General features: G+C 43.0%; 1 protein-coding gene across 6 annotated transcripts in view; it reads left to right on the top strand.

The window, feature by feature from the left end:
* Positions 1-433: 433 nt before the first annotated feature.
* NFX1 (nuclear transcription factor, X-box binding 1) overlaps positions 434-20,021 on the top strand; it is a 62,000-nt gene continuing 42,412 nt past the window's right edge. For 2 of the 6 annotated variants that reach the window (XM_036330589.1, XM_036330587.1), the window contains exons 1-6: positions 439-706; positions 4,426-5,424; positions 14,435-14,593; positions 15,761-15,838; positions 17,745-17,850; positions 19,628-19,699. In XM_036330589.1, coding sequence (XP_036186482.1) covers positions 682-706; positions 4,426-5,424; positions 14,435-14,593; positions 15,761-15,838; positions 17,745-17,850; positions 19,628-19,699 — 1,439 coding nt within the window. In that variant the 5' untranslated portion in view covers positions 439-681. Of the gene's footprint in view, positions 707-4,425; positions 5,425-14,434; positions 14,594-15,760; positions 15,839-17,744; positions 17,851-19,627; positions 19,700-20,021 lie in introns of all 6 variants that reach the window. The other 4 variants (XM_036330590.1, XM_036330591.1, XM_036330592.1 and 1 more) reach the window with 3 other exon arrangements.

The following is a 20,021-nucleotide window of genomic DNA, read 5'->3' as shown; positions in this document are numbered from 1 at the left end:
GTTTTCTGATTTGTAAGAGCATTTTGTATATTACCCGTTGTTTTGCAGATCGTTTGTCCCAAGATTGCCTTTTGACCACTTAATTTTGTTTTATGTATGTATATGTATATATATATTTTGTATTGACTTACGAGAGGAAAGGAAAGGGAGAAATAAAAACATCAATGAGAGAGAATCGTTGATCGGCTGCTTCCTGCACGCCGCACACAGGGAATTCAGCCCATAATCCGAGCAACCCAAGCGAACATGGAACCGTGGGTACACGCTCCACCACCGAGCCAGGCCAGCTGGGCAGTTTTGTGTGTTTTTTAACGTGAATGTCCGAACTGACTTCAGAAGACCAAGGGAAATTGGGTGGGTGGGAGAGCAAGGGGCATAGTAGCAGGTGAACACAGTGAATCTTAAAAACGAAAACGATGATTACGCAAGTGCCCACGCCCACGCCCCACATTCCTTGCAAGCTATAGTCACTTTGTCTCCTCCTTCCGCCCCGAGCGTGGCGCAACTGTCTGACGTCAGGGACGCACCACACAGTGAACTCGGGCCGCGCAAACTCTGTGGCCCGTCTACCCGGCGCGCTGAGGCGAACGTTCTCTCGGCGCCGGAAGTTCAGGACACGTGACCGGGTGACAGCGCTTGCTGGGCTGCAGGGCTCGCTGTAGGTGTTGCGGCACGCACGGGATGGCGGAGGCTCCTCCTGTCTCAGGTACTGCTCTGGCCCGTGTGGGAGTGGGCCCTTCTCTAGTTGCGAAGGTTTGGTCAGGGTCGGGTCCTAGGGCTTCGGCCATTCATATCGCGAGAATGGCGCCAACTAGGGTTGGGGATAGTGGCTCGGAAGGGCCAAGCCGCGCGCGCGTCGTGCTGACGGAGACCTCGACCATCCTCGACGAGGTCGTGAAACCCGGCCTCTGGGTATCCAGGGAGAGCGGGTTTGACCCAGCGCGGCGATGTGGGTGTCCCGTACCTCCCCGGGCAGCGGCTGCACCGATCTCCGAGAAGCGGGCGTCAGTGACTGGCGGGCCCTCGACGCCTAGTGGCTTTGCACGCTGTGCATAAGGTGTATCCGCGCGTCCCGGGGCAGCGGCGGGGACGCGCGCCGAACACCTGTGGTTTCCCATCTCGGCCTCCACGAACTCGCGATGTGCCTGAGTCATCTTCTTCACCCGTCAGTTGGGAGTAATTGGGAGTAATTAAGTTAATTCCTGGGAGGGTTCCCGCCCTGTACTGTATGTACCTGCTCCATAGTTGTTAGCTCACTTCCTCTCCCGGAGTTAACCTCTGTGTATAGAGACAGCCTCATTTGGCTATTAATGTACCATCCATTTCCATTTTCTTCAGAGTGCACCTTAGATCTTTGTTTTGCAAACTCTCGGACAGTAACCGAGAAGAAACATTAAACTTTGAGACCTCAGTGCACACATTCATAAATATACAAGAGAAACAAAAATTTCGGGAGGCAGTGGTTTTCCTTACTTTCTCAGTACACGATTTTCTATTTCTTTTGAAGAATTACTTGTTGCAACCCACTACATTGACTTGGTTTCAGGCCCCACTCTTTCTGAAAAACAGGACCGCAATTTGCAACATGAAATTTGTAAACAGTCGTTGATTTGAGTCTTAGTTCTGCTGTCTACCAGCTGTTAGGGTACTAAGAAGAGTATAGATGTATTTGTGTACTGGATGGCAGGTAAAATGTATTTATTACTGTGGATCTTGGCCAGAGAGTTGGAGAACACCCTGCATTGGTGTACCCCATTCCTGATTTGGGTATTAAGTCATCTTGGTGGGTGGGAACCTTTCATGCTGGCCTTTGTTACTCCGCCACCCATTCTTTTCCCACCTCCTCTAAAATGGATGGACCCAATGATCTCAGGCTCACTTCTGGTGTGCATTTCAGTGTTTGGAGAAGAATTGGATGGGACTAGTTGTGAGTCATAGTTTCAGCCAACAGTGTTGTGCCCCAGGTTACAACCTCCAACGCCCCATCTACTGAGAGACAGAGTCCATACTCCAAAGGTCTCCCCACTCCCTCTTACTGGCCAGAGCTTGCTTTTGCCTTAGTTTCTATTCCAGTGTTCTTATTTCAGCATGGTCTCTAACCCACACCTCCATCCCCACTCAAGGTTTCGTTCTCTTGCCTGACTGCCTCTGTTCTCAAACAGCAGCCCAGTCCTGGGGGCTGTCTTTCTGCCCATGTGCGGACTCCTCTGCCAGCTTTGTCTCTGGACTTTATAATCTCCAGTTTACTCTGCTCCACCCACCCGTGGACACCTACAGTGCTGCCATGTAATCTTGGACCTAGGGTACCACTTGCACCACAGCAAGGCCTTGATATGAGACATACCATTTACTGAGTGACTTCAAGCTCCTTAAAATAGTGTGGGGGAAAGGGTGTTTCAGGTCTGTGTGAGTCTCAGGTCCAGTTTCCTGGTTCATGTGCCCTTTTCCCCTTATGTCTCTTAAGGCTCTTTCTGAGAGCTTTGCCTACAGCAGGGGTCCTCAAACTTTTTAAACAGGGGTTCAGTTCACTGTCCCTCAGACCGTTGGAGGGCCGGACTATAGTTTAAAAAAAAACTATAAACAAATTCCTATGCACAGTGCACATATCTTATTTTGAAGTAAAAAAACAAAACGGGAACAAATACAGTATTTGTATTTGCATGTGGCCTGCGGGCTGTAGTTTGAGGACCCCTGGCCTACGGGATCATGTCTAGTGGAGCGTATTCTGAATATGAGTAGGTACTGCCCTGTCTAGAATCTCTAGTTGCATCATCTCCTTACTGCTGAACATGAAACACGCTCTTCCCATCTTTTACCACTTATTTACTGACCCTTTTTCTGCCTCTCTCTCCGACCTTACTTCTTCAAGCAGGAAAGGACTGCACAATACCCACTTGGTCTAATCTATCCATTCCCACCTTCTCTGCCAGTTTCTGAGTTTGTCTAATCCTTTTGCCATTTTGTAAGGCCCTCCACCCCATCCCAAGAATTCTGCCTATATGAAAGCTTTCAAAACAAATTCTGGATTGAATGAGAGGTTACCCTATGACCTTTATGATCTCGTTCACTTCTTTTGTGTATATTTCTATGGTACCAGCTGCCCAACCTCTGACAGTGTAGTATGGTGATAGTGAAAGAGCATGGTCTCCAGAACCATGTAGCCTGGGGTGGAATTCTAAATCCACTTTAGAAAACCCTTGTAGCCTTGGGCAAGTTACTTACTCTTTCTGTGTAGCAGTTTTCTCATCAGGAATGTGAGGGAGGATTAAATGAGCAAACACAGGCAAAGTGCTTAAAATAGTGCCTGACACCTGTTAAGTACCTAACAAAGTACCTAACCCGATTATTATTAAACCCAAAGCCCCCAGGCGGTGAACTGCGCCCATCTGTGGTTGGGTCTGTGTGTCTCAGATAGTCTGTAATCCTAACAGCTATAATAAAGCACCATTTTAACCACCTTATACATGTTACTAATTTGCTTTACTCTTCATAGCAAGTCCTTGATGTAGGAATTATTATTATCTCCATTACATATAAGAAAAGGGGGGCTATTCAACTTCCATAAAGACAATAAGTAAGCCCATGCCTCTTTGGCCCTATAAATTTCATAGTATATTCTATATGCTACATAAAGTTCTCACTTGGCTACTAACTAATTTTGTATCCTGAGGCAAATCATTTTGTCTTTGTGCTCCAGATAAAATGAGACTAAGTTGACTATACAAAGAAGCATTTGGGAGAAATAAATGAATAGGGCATATGTTTAATTTTTGAGACTCTGGGATTCTGGACTATATTATAAAGGTTATGTATGGAATAGTTAATATATATTCCTGGGGGGAAGAGATGAGAACTAATGTACTTACTATGCTAAGTACTATCTATGTGAAATCATATTTAAATTTCACAATAACCCTTTAAAATAGTATTATCATCTTTTGTCATGGATGAGGACACTAGGCAAAAAGCAATCAAGTGATATACCTCAGCTTGTAGCATAAGTTGGAGGGCCAGACTTCAAACTGATTTGGCTGGTTGCTAAGCCTGTTTACTTGATATTGCACAATGCTGCATTAGAGTTTTGAAAGACGACATGGAACCTGCTGACTGTTGTCTCATCTCTGAACTATTTGCTGACTTTAAATTTTTTGTTAAAGTAAATGCATGTATAAATAATGCCTGATGGCCCAGGTGAGCAGTTTTACTTAGCAACTCTCAGCGCTGGCTATTGGTGAAGCTACTGGACATGCAATGATCAGTCTTCCACAACACCTTGAACCCAACACCTTCAAAGGAAACATGTTTTACTAAGAGCCCATTTTGTACAAAGTCCTTAGGAAAATAACTTTTAGATATGGCTTACGGTCTGATGGGCTTCATGGTTAACTGATTAATTTCCTGGCATGTCTGTTTCTTGTGTTCTAGGTACTTTTAAATTCAATACGGATGCTTCTGAGTTCATTCCTCAGGAGAGGAAAAAATCTGGTCTACACTGTGGGAGTCAAAGAAGACTAGATTCTAATAGGATTGGTAGAAGAAATTACAGTTCACCACCTCCGTGTCACCTTTCTAGGCAAATCCCTTATGATGACATCTCTGCTGTTCATCAGTACAGTTACCATCCTTCAGGAAGCAAACCCAAGAGTCAACAGCTTTCTTTCCAATCCTCTGCTTCTAATAAATCACTCAAGAACCTTCAGAATCAACCTGTACAGAAATTGAGGAGTGAAAAGCAGCATATCAAAGTCAAGAGAGTACAAAGTGTAACTGACCAGACCTCAGATGTATCTGGCTTAGAAAGTGTGGCCAGATCAGAGAGTGGGACAAAGCTCAGAGAGCACAGCCCTTCTGAAAGTGAGAAGGAAATTGTTGGTGCAGATCCCAGGGGAGCAAAACCAAAAAAAGCAGCCCAATTTGTATATAGCTATGGTAGAGGACCAAAAGTCAAGGGGAAACTCAAATGTGAGTGGGGTAACAGAATGACACCCAAACCCGAGGATGCCGGATCTGAAAATATCAAACCTGTGGGGGTTATTCACCCTGACTCTTCAGATATATCCTTTAGAAAAGGAGTACTGGATGGGTCTGGGGCCAGACGCAATGAACAGAGAAGACACTCACAGAAAAGGCCTCCCTGGGAAGTGGAGGGGGCGAGGCCACGTCCAGGCAGGAATCCACCAAAACAGGAGGGTCAACGACATACAAGTGCAGGGCCCAGAAACAGCATGGCCCCCATTCCGAAGGATAATCTTAATGAACGACCAGCAAAATCTGCCTGCAGCAATGGGAACTTGGCAGTTGTTAACAAGTCTTCCAGAAGGATTGACCTGGAGAAATGTGCTATAAGGAGGCAGGATCCTCAAGTTGCATCTTTCCCACGAGGCAAACAGAACCCCGTGCTAAAGAATGTGGAAACACACACAGGTAAATCTACCTAGATGGGTAGGAAATGTTTTATTTTTCTGATTTTAACTTTTTGAATAGGTTATATATTCACACAGTTTAGAAGTCAAAAAGTATAGAAAGGTACACAGGTGGCTCAGAGCACCATCCCATACACCAAGGGGTGGGGGGTTCAATTCACAGTCAGGGTGCATACCTAGATTGTGGGTTTGATTCCCAGTCGGGGTGTGTATGAGAGGCAACTGATTTATGTTTCTCTCTCTCTCTCTGTCTCCCTCTCTCCCTTCTCTCTCTAAAATCAATTAAAAAAAACAAGCAGCCCGACCTGTGAACCAGGAGATCACGGTTCGATTCCGTTCAGGGCACATGCCCCAGTTGTGGGCTCAATCCCCAGTGGGGGACGTGCAGGAGGCAGCTGATCAATGATTCTCTCTCATCATTGTTGTTTCTTTCTTCCTCTCCCTTCCTCTCTGAAGCAATAAAAATATATTAAATAAATAAATATTTTAAAAAACACAAAAAAACCATATTCTCAGGTTTGGTTAGGAAAAAAAAGTACACAGTGAAAAGGTCTCTCTGTCCTTGTTCATCATCTGCCTGGATTCTGCCACCACCTTCTCCTCTCCCCAGTATGTAACTGTTGACTTACTTTTTATGTCATAAGCAAATACAAATTAGGAATTTTTTTCTTAAATAAGGAATTTTGTAAGTGTTTTGAAAAATGCATATATGGATGGTATAGATATTTAGTAGCAGTAATTTTTTTACTTTATTTTTATTAAATTTTATAATAAAAATATAGATCTTCATACAGTCCAAGACAGAATGAGTAATCAAAAGTTATTTTTTATCATAAACTAAATAACTGATAATAAATACTGACAGAAGACTACACAATGTACCATAATATTATAAAATGTAGCAACTGATTCTTCTATGTGTTCTCTTCTGTATGGGTGAATATTTCTTTATTGCTTTTTAAAACTTTTTAATTTTATTTTATTGTTGACAGTATTATAGATGTCCCCCAATTTTTCTCCCTTTTCCCCCCTCTTCTCAGCCCCTGCCCCACCCCACCAGGCCTTCACCACACTATTATCTGTATCCATTTGGTTATGCATATATGTATATAAGTTCTTTGGTTAATCTCTTCCTATCTGCCCCTCGACCCCCATCTGTGATATGTTAGTCTGTTTCATGCCTTCATGCTTCTGGACCTATTTTGTTCGTCAGTGCAAGATTTTTTTGGATTATGAAAGCACAAGTAGAAGATGATAATATCTCCACTACCTCTCCTGGTTCCAGCCTTTATCATCTTTTTTTTAAAAAATATATTTTATTGATTTTTTAAAGAGAGGAAGGGAGAGGGATAGAGTTAGAAACATCGATCAGCTGCCTCCTGCACACCTCCTGGGAATGTGCCCGCAACCAAGGTACATGCCCTTGACCGGAATCGAACCTGGGACCCTTCAGTCTGCAGGCCGACGCTCTATCCACTGAGCCAAACTGGTTAAGGCCTGTATCATCTTTTGTCTGCTCATCTGCAAGTGTTCCTAACTAATCTCGCCATCTCCAGTTTCTCTCAGTTCATCTCTTACACTAGGATCAGAGAGTTATTTTTCTAAAACACATATTGAATTGTGTCACTACCACCACCCCAACCCCTTTTGTTCACCTTTTTTCATCACCTACAGATTTTTGCTTCTGCCTTACCCAACAACCTCATTTTCTGCTGCCCATCACATTTTATTCCCTGGACTCTATATCTTTTTATCTTTTCACGATGTTGCATGTTTTGGCTCTCTCATGTCTACCACTCAGCTCATTGGTGAATTCTTACTCATTTTTCAAAAGCTAGTTTAGTCACATGTCCAGGAAACCTTTTCTCACCTCTACAGATAAAATAAATCTTTTCCAGCCCTGTGCTATCTCTTTCCCTTACATATGCATGCTTCTATTATAGCAGTTACACTGAAAACCACCATTTGTTTATGTGTCAGTGCTCTTCACTTATTATAAGCTCCTTAGAAGCAGAAACTGTATCTTTTTTTTTTTTTTTTTTATTGATTTTAGAGAGGAAGGGAGAGGGGGAGAGAGATAGAAACATCAATGATGAAAGAGAATCATTGATTGGCTGCCTCCTGCACGCCCCTATTGGGGATCGAGCCTGCAACCCAGACATGTGCCCTGACTGGGAATCAAATCCATGACCTCCTGGTTCATAGGTCAACGCTCAACCACTGACACGCTGGCCTGGTGAGACTGTATCTTTCTTGACTGTTAGAAAGTTCTTCCTTACATTGAACTGAAAACTTCTTACTATAAATACTTTCTATCCTCTGGTTCAAGTTCTGGCCTCTGGAGCTACACAGCAACTAGTCTCTCTCCTGAGAGTTCCCCTCCCCCTCATTACAAATCTGCTTCTCATAATATTTGAAGACACTTCTCATTTTGCCCTGAGGATGTATTTCACCTAGACCCATTGCAAACCTCGGCTCTTCCACAAAATACCACATGCGGGCACGCATGTACAGTGCAATTGAAACTTGGTGGCCCATGCGCAGAAGTCGGTATTTTGTGGAAGAGCCGGTATTTTGTGGAAGAGCCACAATCAAGGGGCCAAAGAGCCACATGTGACTCGCAAGCCGCGGTTTGCCGAACACTGACCTAGACCAAATAGCTTCATGGACCTTCACAGTTTTCGTCTCCCTCCAGTTTAATGTGACATACAGCCTAACATGTGAAGCCACCACCTGCCTGAGTCTGTTTTCACATTGGCCTATAGTTCTTCTAGTTCTAATTTGCTTCACCAGGCAGTCATTCTTGGGACCTTGACTTGTTTGTGAAGCCAGGCATTGTTATACCAGAGTTGTTTCTGAATTTGTAAGGCTGGTTAATGGTCTCCTATCTATCCTATCTAATAAAAGAGAAACATGGTAATTGGCGTACGACCGCTACCCTTCCCATTGGCTAATCAGGGCAATATGCAAATTAACTGTCAGCCAAGATGGCGGCCGGCAGCCAGGCAGCTTGAAACTAACATGAGGCTTGCTTGCTTCAGTGACGGAGGACTCCAACGTTCCCCGCCTGCCCCTGCAGGCCTCTGAGCTGCAAGCAACTATGTAACAAACATAGAAGCTAAACAAAACCCCAGAAACCTGCCGGGCTTCAGCCAGTAGGATCACAACATTGTAAGCAAAGGCCAGAAACCTACTTTCAGCAGCGGAGGCCTAAGAGCTGGAGCCAAGCCTCAAAGCTAAAGCTGGTCCAGAATAAAAAAAGAAGAAAAGGAGCGGTTGGGAGCTTCAGTCACCCCCAGCCTGAAAACACAGTGGGGACCCCCACCCTGATCCAGGACACCCTTCAGGGCAAACCAGCCGGCACCCACCCATGCACCAGGCCTCTACCCTATATAGTAAAAGGGTAATATGCCTCCCAGCACCAGGATCAGCGGAGCCACGAGGCCTCCCGGCACCGGGATCAGCGTGACGGGGCAGTGCCCAAACCCCTGATCACCCTGCGGCTCTGTGTGTGACAGGGTGCGGCGCCCCAACCCCCCCCCCCCCCCACACGGGCCCTGCTCTGTGTGTGACGGGGTAGAGCCATAACCTCCCCATCGGCCCTGCCCTGAGTGTGAGAGTGGCGGCACCCCAACCCCCTGATCGGCCCTGCTCTGTGGGTGATAGAGGGCGGTGCCCCAACTCTCTGATGGGCCCTGCTCTGTGCGTGACAGGGGGCTGCGCCCCAAACCCCTGATTGGCCCTGCTCTGTGTGTGACAGGGTACAGAGCCCCAACCCCCCTGATGGGCCCTGCTCTGTGAGTGACAAGGGGAAATGCCCCAACCCCCTGATTGGCCCTGCTCTGTGCATGACGGGGGTGGCGCTGCAACCTCCCCATCGACCCTGCCTTGAGTGTGACAGGATGGTGCCCCAACCCCCCAATCGGCCCTATCCTGAGCGTGACTGAGGGTGGAATCACAACCTCCCAATCGCCCTGCTCTGTGTATGACAGGGGGCGGCGCCCCAACTCCCCAATTGGCCCTGCTCTGAGCCCGACCAGGGGCTGCACCTAGGGATTGGGCCTGCCCTCTGCCACCTGGGAGCAGGCCTAAGCCAGCAGGCCGTTATCTCCCGAGGGATCCCAGACTGTGAGAGGGCACAGGCCAGGCTGAGGGACACCCTCCCCCCCGCCCCCCGAGTGCACAAATTTTTGTGCACTGGGCCTCTAGTATATATATAAAAGACTAATATGCAAAGTGTCCTGGTGGGCGTTCGATTGCTCGCTATGACGTGCGCTGACCACCAGGGGGCAGCGCGTAACGAAGGAAGGCCCTGGCAGGCAGCTGGAAGGCCCTGATCTGCGGCCAGGCCTAGGGACACTACCCGTGCATGAATTTCATGCACTGGGCCGCTAGTTGTTTCATAATGAATTATCACAAATGTAGTGGCTTAAGATATCACAAATTTATTATGTCACAGTTCCTGTGGATCAGGAGTCTGGGTCCAGGTTAGCTGAGTTCTTCACTCAGTCTCACAGGACTGAAACTTGGCCAGGGATGCAATCTCATCTGAGGTGTAGGGTCCTCATTCATGCTCACTGGTTGTTGGTAAGATTTAGTTCCTTATGTGTGTAGGACTGAGCTCCCCATTTTCTTGCTGGCTATTGCTTGGGGGTCACTCTCAGCTCCTAGAGGCCACCTGCAACTCTGTACCACATGGGCCCTCTCCACAACTCGGTAGTTCACTTCTTTAAGGCCTATAGGAAAGCATCTGCTATAGATTTTTCAAACCTCTCTGATGTCTGTCTCTGCTCTCTAGACTATTTTAAAAGGACTCTCTTGATTAGATCAACCCACCATACTCAAGGGGTGGAGATTATACAGGAAATGCATACCCCAGGGTGGGAGTCTTGGAGGCCATCTTAGAGTTCTGCCTAACAAATCTTTCTTGGCCTCACATCCCTACATATTCTTGAGAACACTGTATTCATATTTACTGAGTAAATACTATGTGCCAAGCAGTTCTAGATACTAAAAATACAATGCTAATGGGATTTACATTCTGGTAGGGAAGACAAGTAGAAAGCACTTAAATTTTTAATTTGTTAGGTAGGTGATAAGCTAAAAAGAAATATAAAACAGGTTAAGAGGACAGGGTAACAGGGGCACTAGTTTAGGAAAGGTTGGTCTCTTTGATGAGGAGACATTTGAAGAGAGACCAGAAGGAAGCGAAGGAATGCACCCTGTGGCTCTTTGGAGAAGAGCATTCTAGGCAGAGGCAGAAACAGGTTTAGATGGGTGGGAGGGCAGGATCGGGTGGGAGGGCAGGATCGTGAGCAGTGAAGGTAGTGGGGAAGCGGTTAGGAGAGTAGAGATCAGAGAAATCACGTGAGCTGGATTATGTGAGGCTCTTAGATCTGGTTCTGAGTAAGAAGATGAGAAGCAGCTGAAAGGTTTTGGGAAAAGGGATGGCATGATCTTGCTAACATTCTAAAATGAGCATTCAGCCTGCTGTGTGGAGATTAGGCTTTAAGGAAGCAAGGGGACAAATTAGGAGGCTGTTGAAGGAATGCAGGTAGTTGATGGAGACAGACTAAATCATTCTTCTACCTTTGTTTTAAAATCCTTCTTTCATTGAACCTAATGCCACATTACCTTGTAACTACATCATCTGCCATATCTTATTTATTAGCCTCCAGATCTCCCAGCCCTCATTAATGCTTCTAGCTACATCTTTTCTTTACCACAGTGGTTCTCAAAGTGTAATTCCAGACTAGCAGCCATCAACACCACCTGGGAACTTGTTAGAAAAGCATATTCTTGGGCCTCATCTCATATTTACTAAACAAATTCTCGGACCCAGCAGTCTTACCTTTTAACAAGCCTCCAGGTGATTCTAAGGCATGTTCAAATTTGTGAACTAATTTACCATATATCTTGCTGTTATTCTGAGTAACTTTAGTGATCATGTGCATTGTGCCATCTTCAAATTCTTTGCTTTGTTAACCACAGGGACTTTGACCTTCATTCCATCTCCATACCCACTACCAGGGAAATAATCTTGGAAATGCCCCATCTCTGAAATATTAAAGTCTATGTTCCACTCTCTGACCATAGATTCCTGTCCTTCTGGCTCCCTCAGTTTCTTCCACCCACTACCAGTTTTGCCAGCCTCCTACCCATCTGCATTCCCTCTCTAGGCGGATCTTTTTTTTTTTTAATAATTTCTTTATTGGTTAAGGTATTACAAATGTGTCCTCATTTCCCATTAACCCCCTCTAGGCGGATCTTATCGTAGATCATTTGAAGTATTATCCTCTGCCAAACCGTTTGGTAGAATCACATCCCTGGATTGATGGTGCAATCTATCTTTCCTCCTCCTGGGTAACAGAATGCTGTTCCAGGAAATTACATAATAATACAGATTTGGTGCTGCTGCAATTAATTTGCCTTCTCAGGAAAGCCTCTACGATCACCTTGTTTAAAACCATACTTCCCCCACTGTCAGCATTCCCTATCCTCCTTTCCTGATTTATTTTTCTCCATAGCAACATATCACTATTTGATGATGTTACATATTTTCATAATTTATTTGTTTATTGTCTACTTTCCCCCACTAGATAATAAGCTTCATAGGGCAGAAGGTTTTTGTCTGTTTTGTTCACTGGTTATCCTAAATGTCTAAAGAGTGCCTGAGTACATACACACAATGGAATACTATGCTGCTGTAAAAAAGAAGGAATTCTTACTATTTGCAGCAGCATGGATGGAACTGGAGAGCATTATGCTAAGTGAAATAAGCCAGTCAGTGAAAGAAAAATACCACATGATCTCACTCATTTATGGATAATAAAGACCATTATAAACTGATGAACAAAAATAGATACAGAGGCAGAGCAGCATGGAACAGACTGTCAAACTGCAGCAGGAAGGCTGGGGAGGGTTGGGGGAAGTAAGAGATCAACCAAAGGACTTGTATGCATGCATATAAGCATAACCAGTGGACACAAGACACTGGGGGGTATGGGAGGCTGGGGAAGGTCAAGGGGGGAAAATAAAGGAGACAAATGTACTACTCTTTGTAATATTTTAAGCAATAAAAAAAGTTAAAAGAAAAAAGAGTGACATAGTAGGTTTTAGTAATTTTTTTTAAAAAATATGCTTTTATTGATTTTAGATTGAAAGGAAGGGGGAGAGAGAAGGCACCATCAATGTGAGGAACATCGATCGGCTGCCTCCCATACACACCCTGACCGGAAACTGAACCCTCTGGACATGAGCCCTGACAGGGAATTGAACTGGCAGACTTTTGGTGCATGGGGCGATGTTCAACCAACTGGGCCACACTGGCCAGAGCTTACTAAATATTTTTGAATAGTGGTCTCCAACTTCATCTGGCTTTCAGGACTGCCTATTTTCTCTTGTATGACTTTGGTCAGCTGTCCTTCCTTTTCATCTAAGACTACTCTAGACTTTTTCCTCCTATATTTCCTTTCATCAGTTTTTTCACATTTACAATTCCATGTTCTCAAGCTGAAGATCTTCCCAAGTCTGTTCTACCCTCCACAAGAAAAAATTACCCTGTTATATGACCTCCCTTGTAGGTTTCCTGTCCTTCCATTACGGTCAAATCAAGAGTTGTTTGCCTTTTCCCCCCCTTTTCCCTATTTTGATTAACTTCTCATTCCTCTGCCATCATCACCACGTGACTCAGAGCTGCTGGTAAGGTCATGAATGGCTTCCTATTGCCACATCCAGTGGAAAGGTGTATTTCAGTCCTTATGCTGAACTTCCCTTTGAGTTTGATGCAAAGATGAAGTATTTTTTTAAAAATGTAACTTCCTTGACTCATTTGTTCCTTCATCCAGTCACCTGACAAATATTTATTGAGCACCTGGTATATGTCAGAAACTGGGAATACTGCAGTGCGCAAGGCAGACGAGGCACTGTCCCTGCCTCACAGAGCATACAGTCCTGGGGTGTTTGTATTTTTTTTGTTATTAAATTGGACAAACAAAGTAATCTTAGGAGAGCTAATACCATTAAAGGATTAAAATGTGAGCTTTTGGGTCATATAGCAATGAATTTGAATTTTGGCTTTTTAATTTCAGTTTTGTACCTTGTGTAAGTGATTTTAATCACTTTGAGCCTCGGTTTCTTCATCTATAAAATGATACTAATATTTTAACCTTGTTAAGAGAATTAACTAATTTGTATAAAGTGCGTTAACACAGCACTGGGTTGGGTAATTTAAGGTTATTTTATCCTTATAACCTATTTGGACTTAAAAACAATAACATTGTGAAATAAATGCCTAAAGTATGAACTAAAAATATATATTTATATTTATATACTCATCTCTGAGAGCACCTGACTATACTTGGGATAGAAAGACTTTTGCTGAGGAAAAAGTCTGGAAGTGGGTGAAGATTTTGAGGAATAAGTCTGAGAGGATTCTTATGCCTTACGCTGGTCTTTCTCACCAGATGGCAAGCTTCTAAAGCCAGGGACTGTTTCTCTTTCTGTCTAGTAACCCTACTATGCGCTTGTGATAGGCACTAAGCATATCTTTATTGAGAGAATCAAAAAAGACTTTCAGGGCAAGAACTGTCTCACCACCATGGGTTGTTGGGAAGCTATCCAGGCTTCAGTTTCTTGCAGTTGACCATTCACGAGCCCCATCCCAGCCTGATCCATGGGTCTGGTAGACTCAGAGCACCCAGTTTAAACAGGGCAAGGCAGGGCCCACAGTGTGCTGCTCCTGTGGATGTTCAAGCTGTGTGATGAGGGGCATTGCTGGGCGGTTTCTTAGGAATGTTTCCTCAATTGTGGGAATTCCCACCTGAATACCTACTTCCTAAATCTTCTACCTCAGCATATTCCTGCCTCCTCTTGGCCTGTCTCTGAGCAGATTCAGACATCCCTTAAAACCTCTGTGTTTGGGTTCTTTCAAATGCTTTGCTGATCCTTGGTTGACTAAAGTAAGGATTGGTTTTCTATATTTGAATTTATTTGTTTTGTTTTTTAAACAGGTTCTCTAGTTGAACAACTAACTACAGAAAAATATGAGTGCATGGTGTGCTGTGAATTGGTTCGCGTCACGGCTCCAGTCTGGAGTTGTCAGAGCTGTTACCACGTGTTTCATTTGAACTGCATTAAAAAATGGGCAAGGTCTCCAGCATCTCAAGCAGGTCAGTCATTTCTCTCTTCAGAGTAGTTATTCTCACCCATTTGATATATTCACTTTTTAAAACGCTATTTAATTCTTCTTGAATATTTTATCTGCAGGGAGAATATGTTATCTCAATCATATATTTCAGATGGCCAGTATTAAGCTGTAGATCTCAAACCAGTTAAACAAAACAATGTTAAAATATATTTAAGGTAAAATAAGATCAGTCACGTCTACTGAAAATGGTGGTTTTTATCCAGGTAGCAACTATAGAAAACATTCCTTGTATAGTTTGCTTTAGAAAATTTATAGAAAGCCTCTGTTTAATTCATACTTGAAAGTTGTTTTGCCTTTAAGAAATCTTCTCCATAGTATTTTGCGGGCTTTTCTCAAAGGATACTAGTACTTATGGGTAATGCAAATGTGAATAACATGCTTTCTGAACTGTGGCTCTTCTTCCAATTTAAGATATCTGGGCTTTCATGCATGTACTTAAATATTTTGTCCGTTTCTTTTTTTTTCAAGCCAACATTCAGATAATGGTTACCTTGACATTAGAAATACTGTAATACTGGCCAGGTTACTCAGTTAGTTGTACCTTCATCCCAATATGTCAAGGTTGTGGGTTCAAACTCCAGTCAGGGCACATATTAGAACCAACCAGTGAGTGCATGAATAAGTGGAACAACAAATCTATGTCTCTCTCTCTCTCTCTTCCTTCTCCCCCTTCTCTCTCTCTCTCTAAAATAAATTTTAACAAAATGAGAAATAGAACATTATCCCTACAAAAAGAAATGAAAATTATGTGATGAGATGGCGGTATTTGCTAACAGTAATTGTATTGTGGTAATCATGTTGCAGTATGTAAACATATCAAAGCAACATGTTGTACACCTTAAACTCACATAATGTTATATGTCATTTATATCTCAGTTAAATAAAGAACAAAATGGATACCCACTTGATTCATTGTATGTAAAGTCCTTATATATAAATATAAGCCTAAATACAGTATTTAAGCAAAGCATTCGGAATTGTGATTTTGTTTCTTTAATGTCTAAATCCTTAACATGGAAATTACCACCACTGCTTCAATGTTATAGCTTCTTATAGGTTTAAATTTTTTTAAATTACGTGTGCTTTTTAAAGGAAATTATTTTTGTTTTCTACCCCCTTTTTTTGGCAGATGGCCAGAGTGGTTGGCGGTGCCCTGCCTGTCAGAATGTTTCTGCACATGTTCCTAATACCTACACTTGTTTCTGTGGTAAGTTTTTTTGCATACAATGCATCCACTTCATGCTTTGTACTTCAGTTCCCAGCCCAGGAGAGGTGGTCTGTTAGGCATGTTTTAGAAGTTACTAATAAGACTTCAAAGCTACAGGGGTCTATTAGACATGTGCATGTTGTCCATCAAACAAATAGAGTCACAGACCTTTACGACTTTGGTTGAGTATTCTGGAGAAGGGTCTTTACATCCTGTCCTCCAGGCTCATGCTATTTCCAAGCTGTGGTGCAGTTCTCCCTGGTCTTCACTTTAGACTAGAGCTGATCAAATGGCAAAGGCAGGTATAGACATGGGCTTCTTCTCACTTCTAGCTGTAATAACTTTGATAGTCCAGATTTGAGCAGCATAAGGAACGTAGTGTTGAAGTATACTTTATTTTAACCCAATGAATCAGTCATTAATGTTTATAGTAGAGAGATTTTTCTATAGACCAGCATTACTAACTATCCTTGTGCCCTCCCTCTTTACGGAATACTCTTCCTGTTTTTAAATAGCTCAGTTCGCCCTGGCCAGTGTTGCTCAGTAGTTAGAGTATCGGCCCACACACCCAAGAGTCTGAGGTTCTAGTTCATGTACCTGGATTGCAGGTTCAGTCCTGGCCCAGTCACTCAAATGGGGCACATCAGGGAGGCAACCAGTCGATGTGTCTCCCTCCCTCCCTTTTTCTCTAAAAATCAATGTGTGACTCTGACAGTGATGCTGTTGCTGACAGAAAAAGGGAACACTGAAGAATGAGAGGTTTTAAAAAAGGAATGAGAGGTTTAAGAGGGAAGATAAGATGCTAACTTTGGCTGCAGATGTAGGCAGTTTGAGGTGACTTGAAACACTAAGTATGGATGTTCAGTAGATGGTTGGACAAGTAGGACTGAAACTTGAGACTTCAGGGCAATGCAGAAAATGTAGATTTGGAGATCATTGGCCTTTAGGTATATTAAACCTCACAGCATGAATAAGAGTTTTGAAAGAGACTAGAGAGAAATGCAGAGCCCAAGGACTGGGGACAGACTATCATTTAGGGCAGTGGTCGCCAACCGGTGAGGTCCGAAAGTTTGGTGACCACTGATTTAGGGTGTAGATTGTCCAAGAGAATTTCTCTAGGGTAGGGGTGGGGAACCTTTTTTCTGCCAAGGTCCATTTGGATATTTATAATACCATTCGTGGGCCATACAAAATTATCAACTTAAAAAGTAGCCTGCTATATTTGGTCAAACATTTTATTAACTCACCTCTAATGCCTTGGCAGGGCCAGACCAAATGATTTCGTGGGCCTTATGTGGCCCGTGGGCCAGACATTCCCCACCCCTGCTCTAGGCCAAGGAGGAGTCCTGTGCCTCAGTTTTACTCTTCTTGTCTCTATGCTCAGTTGACGGAAGGTGCTTACTAAACATTTGCGGAGTGACATTAATTATAAAAATATAGCCCACTCATGCCTACTTTAGAATAGGGTACTTCTGTTCTTTCCATCTCTTACTGCTTCTCTCTGCCCCCCCACTCCCCCTTTGCTCTCTTCCCTTATTCCCTTATTTTTTGGCCCTTATAGAGATAGTCCAATTTTCATTCAAGGGCCCATTTATAGAAGGCTTATTTTGTAGGTGTTTTTCTTGGATTAAATGTGTCCATTAGTCAAAGGGGCATTTTTATAAGTGAAAATAACCTTGTATTTATCTTTTCCAGGTAATCCACCATTTAAGACTTATCATACTCAGCTTTTGATTAATAGCGTTATATTCAACATGTTATTTTAGGATTTGGGATAATATGTTTATTGAAGTAATGAAAACCACATTGATGTTCCATGCTGTCTAGCTATGTTGTATTATATCATTAAAGTCTAGGATGCATTTGAAGTTTGTACCATTTGACTGTTTGATCTGATATGTTTTAGGCAAGGTAAAGAATCCTGAGTGGAGCAGGAATGAAATCCCACATAGTTGTGGTGAAGTTTGTAGAAAGAAACAGCCTGGACAGGACTGCCCACATTCCTGTAATCTGTAAGTTGGAATACTAAACCCCTGGGGATTCTTTTTTTTTTTTTTTATAATATATTTTTATTGATCCTTTACAGAGAGGAAGGGAGAGGGATAGAGAGTTAGAAACATCGATGAGAGAGAAACATCCATCAGCTTCCTCCTGCACACCCTCTACTGGGGATGTGCTCGCAACCAAGGTACATGCCCTTAACTGGAATCGAACCTGGGACCCTTCAGTCTGCAGGCCGATGCTCTATCCACTGAGCCAAACCGGTTAGGGCTCCCTGGGGATTCTTGATGGACACATTTTGCTCATGGCTTTCAGTGTACATATCTGGTTAGCATGTAACACGATGGGGTGTAAAGGGCAATATAGTATCATTTACTGAGCACTTATCCTGTAAAAGTTCAGTCATTGAATCCTTCAAACAGTCCAGTGATGTATATAGATATTTGTCATCTCCGTTTTACTGATGAGGCTCAGAAAGGCCAAATGTCTTGCCCAAGGTCACTGTGCTAGGACATGATGGAGCTGGTATCTCCAAAGCCAGTGCTCCTCTCACTATATTACTCTGCTGGCTTCCAAGACGAAACATCCCCCACTGATATCCAGGTCAAAAAGAGTATATAGGACAGAGTTCTGTTTGGGGAAAGGTAATTGTGAAGGGTCCTGTTGGCAGTATGTTCAGGATGTGAATCTCTTCCCTACAATAAGTAGAGAGCTTTAGAACATATTCAGTCTAAATAGTAAGATAAATGTGCAATAATAAACAGTTAATCAGTTACAATGCATTTTCTACAAGTTTTGACCTCAGACCAAGGCTTAGTTCCTGGGTTTGAGTCACTTAACAGTTATGTGATGTTAGACAAGTTACTTAATTTCTCTGAGCCTGTACTATAATAATGATATGGACTTGTAGAGTTATGATTATTAAATGAATTGATGCACGTAGGAGGCTTGGTACAGAGCCTGGCATGGGGTAAGTGGTCAGAAAATGGTAATTCTTGCTTATATTACCGAAATCTAAGAGTGAAACAGACATCAGAATGTTATCTCGGTACTTCTGCATGGAGCAGGAGTAAATGTTGAACCTGAGGTCTTACAATCAAGATGTGTGGGGCTGCCCTAACCGGTTTGGCTCAGTGGATAGAGCGTCAGCCTGTGGACTGAAAGGTCAAGGGCATGTACCTTGGTTGCGGGCACATCCCCAGATTATCTGCTTTGAAGATGGCAGTATTTATTTGAATATATAATTCCATTCTGTAATTTTTTTTCTTTGGCTTCTTTTTTTTCTTTGGCTTCTTCCCTTCATGTCAACTGTTTCTATCAATAGCCCACTGTCTGGTTATTATTTCACTAGCTGATGAGAAAATGTCTGTACTTCTCATGGACTTAATAAATTGAGCTCTATTATGTTGCTCAGGTTCTAAAAGACTCCATTGGCCATCGTGCCATTCAACTGAATGGCAAGCAGTTTTTATTCCTGCACACTGCACTAAGTGGACCAAGACCATATTTGGAAATGTCATCTCTGACTATCAGACCCAAAGAAAACAAGTATTTTGACTTGGGTTTTACTTTTCTGGCTCAATATCCTAAAGATGATAATGCTGTTAATTCTTTTTATATAAAAGCATTGTTGTTGTCTTTGTTTAAATTTAATCAACTTTAGGCAAATACTAAAACATTTCTTAGTAGATGCATGTGTTGCCATATTACAATGGGAGCCAGCTGGGGCAGCTTTGTTCAGATTTGGTTTATATGTATGATTGATTCATCCAAGTTTTTCTTTTTTAGTCTCTGCCATCCTGGACCTTGCCCACCCTGTCCCGCCTTTACGACTAAAACATGTGAATGTGGACGAACCAGGTAAAGTTAGAATTGTACTCTAAAGAAGATTTATTTTTCCTCATTGATCATTTCAGTGTGAATCTCTAAAATAAAAAATTAGTGGGTAGGTGTAAATAGTACTTATTTACTACCATTAATAAATAAATGTAGGCATAAATAGTACTTTTCTCTAAATAGTAGCTTTTTTTGCTGCCTCGATCCTGTTCTGCAATCTTATAAATGTTCTGCAATCTTATAAATGATTATGAAGTTCTATGCACAGTGAGATTACTTATTGAAAAGCCTAGTGACAGCCCAGCTCAGTGATTGAGCATTGCCCTATGAACTGGGAGGTCATGGT

The sequence above is a fragment of the Myotis myotis genome, unplaced genomic scaffold (genome assembly GCF_014108235.1).
Source record: "Myotis myotis isolate mMyoMyo1 unplaced genomic scaffold, mMyoMyo1.p scaffold_m19_p_12, whole genome shotgun sequence".
Classification (NCBI taxonomy): domain Eukaryota; kingdom Metazoa; phylum Chordata; class Mammalia; order Chiroptera; family Vespertilionidae; genus Myotis; species Myotis myotis.
Note: the sequence above shows the minus strand (reverse complement) of the source record. Positions and strands in the feature narration are given on the sequence as shown.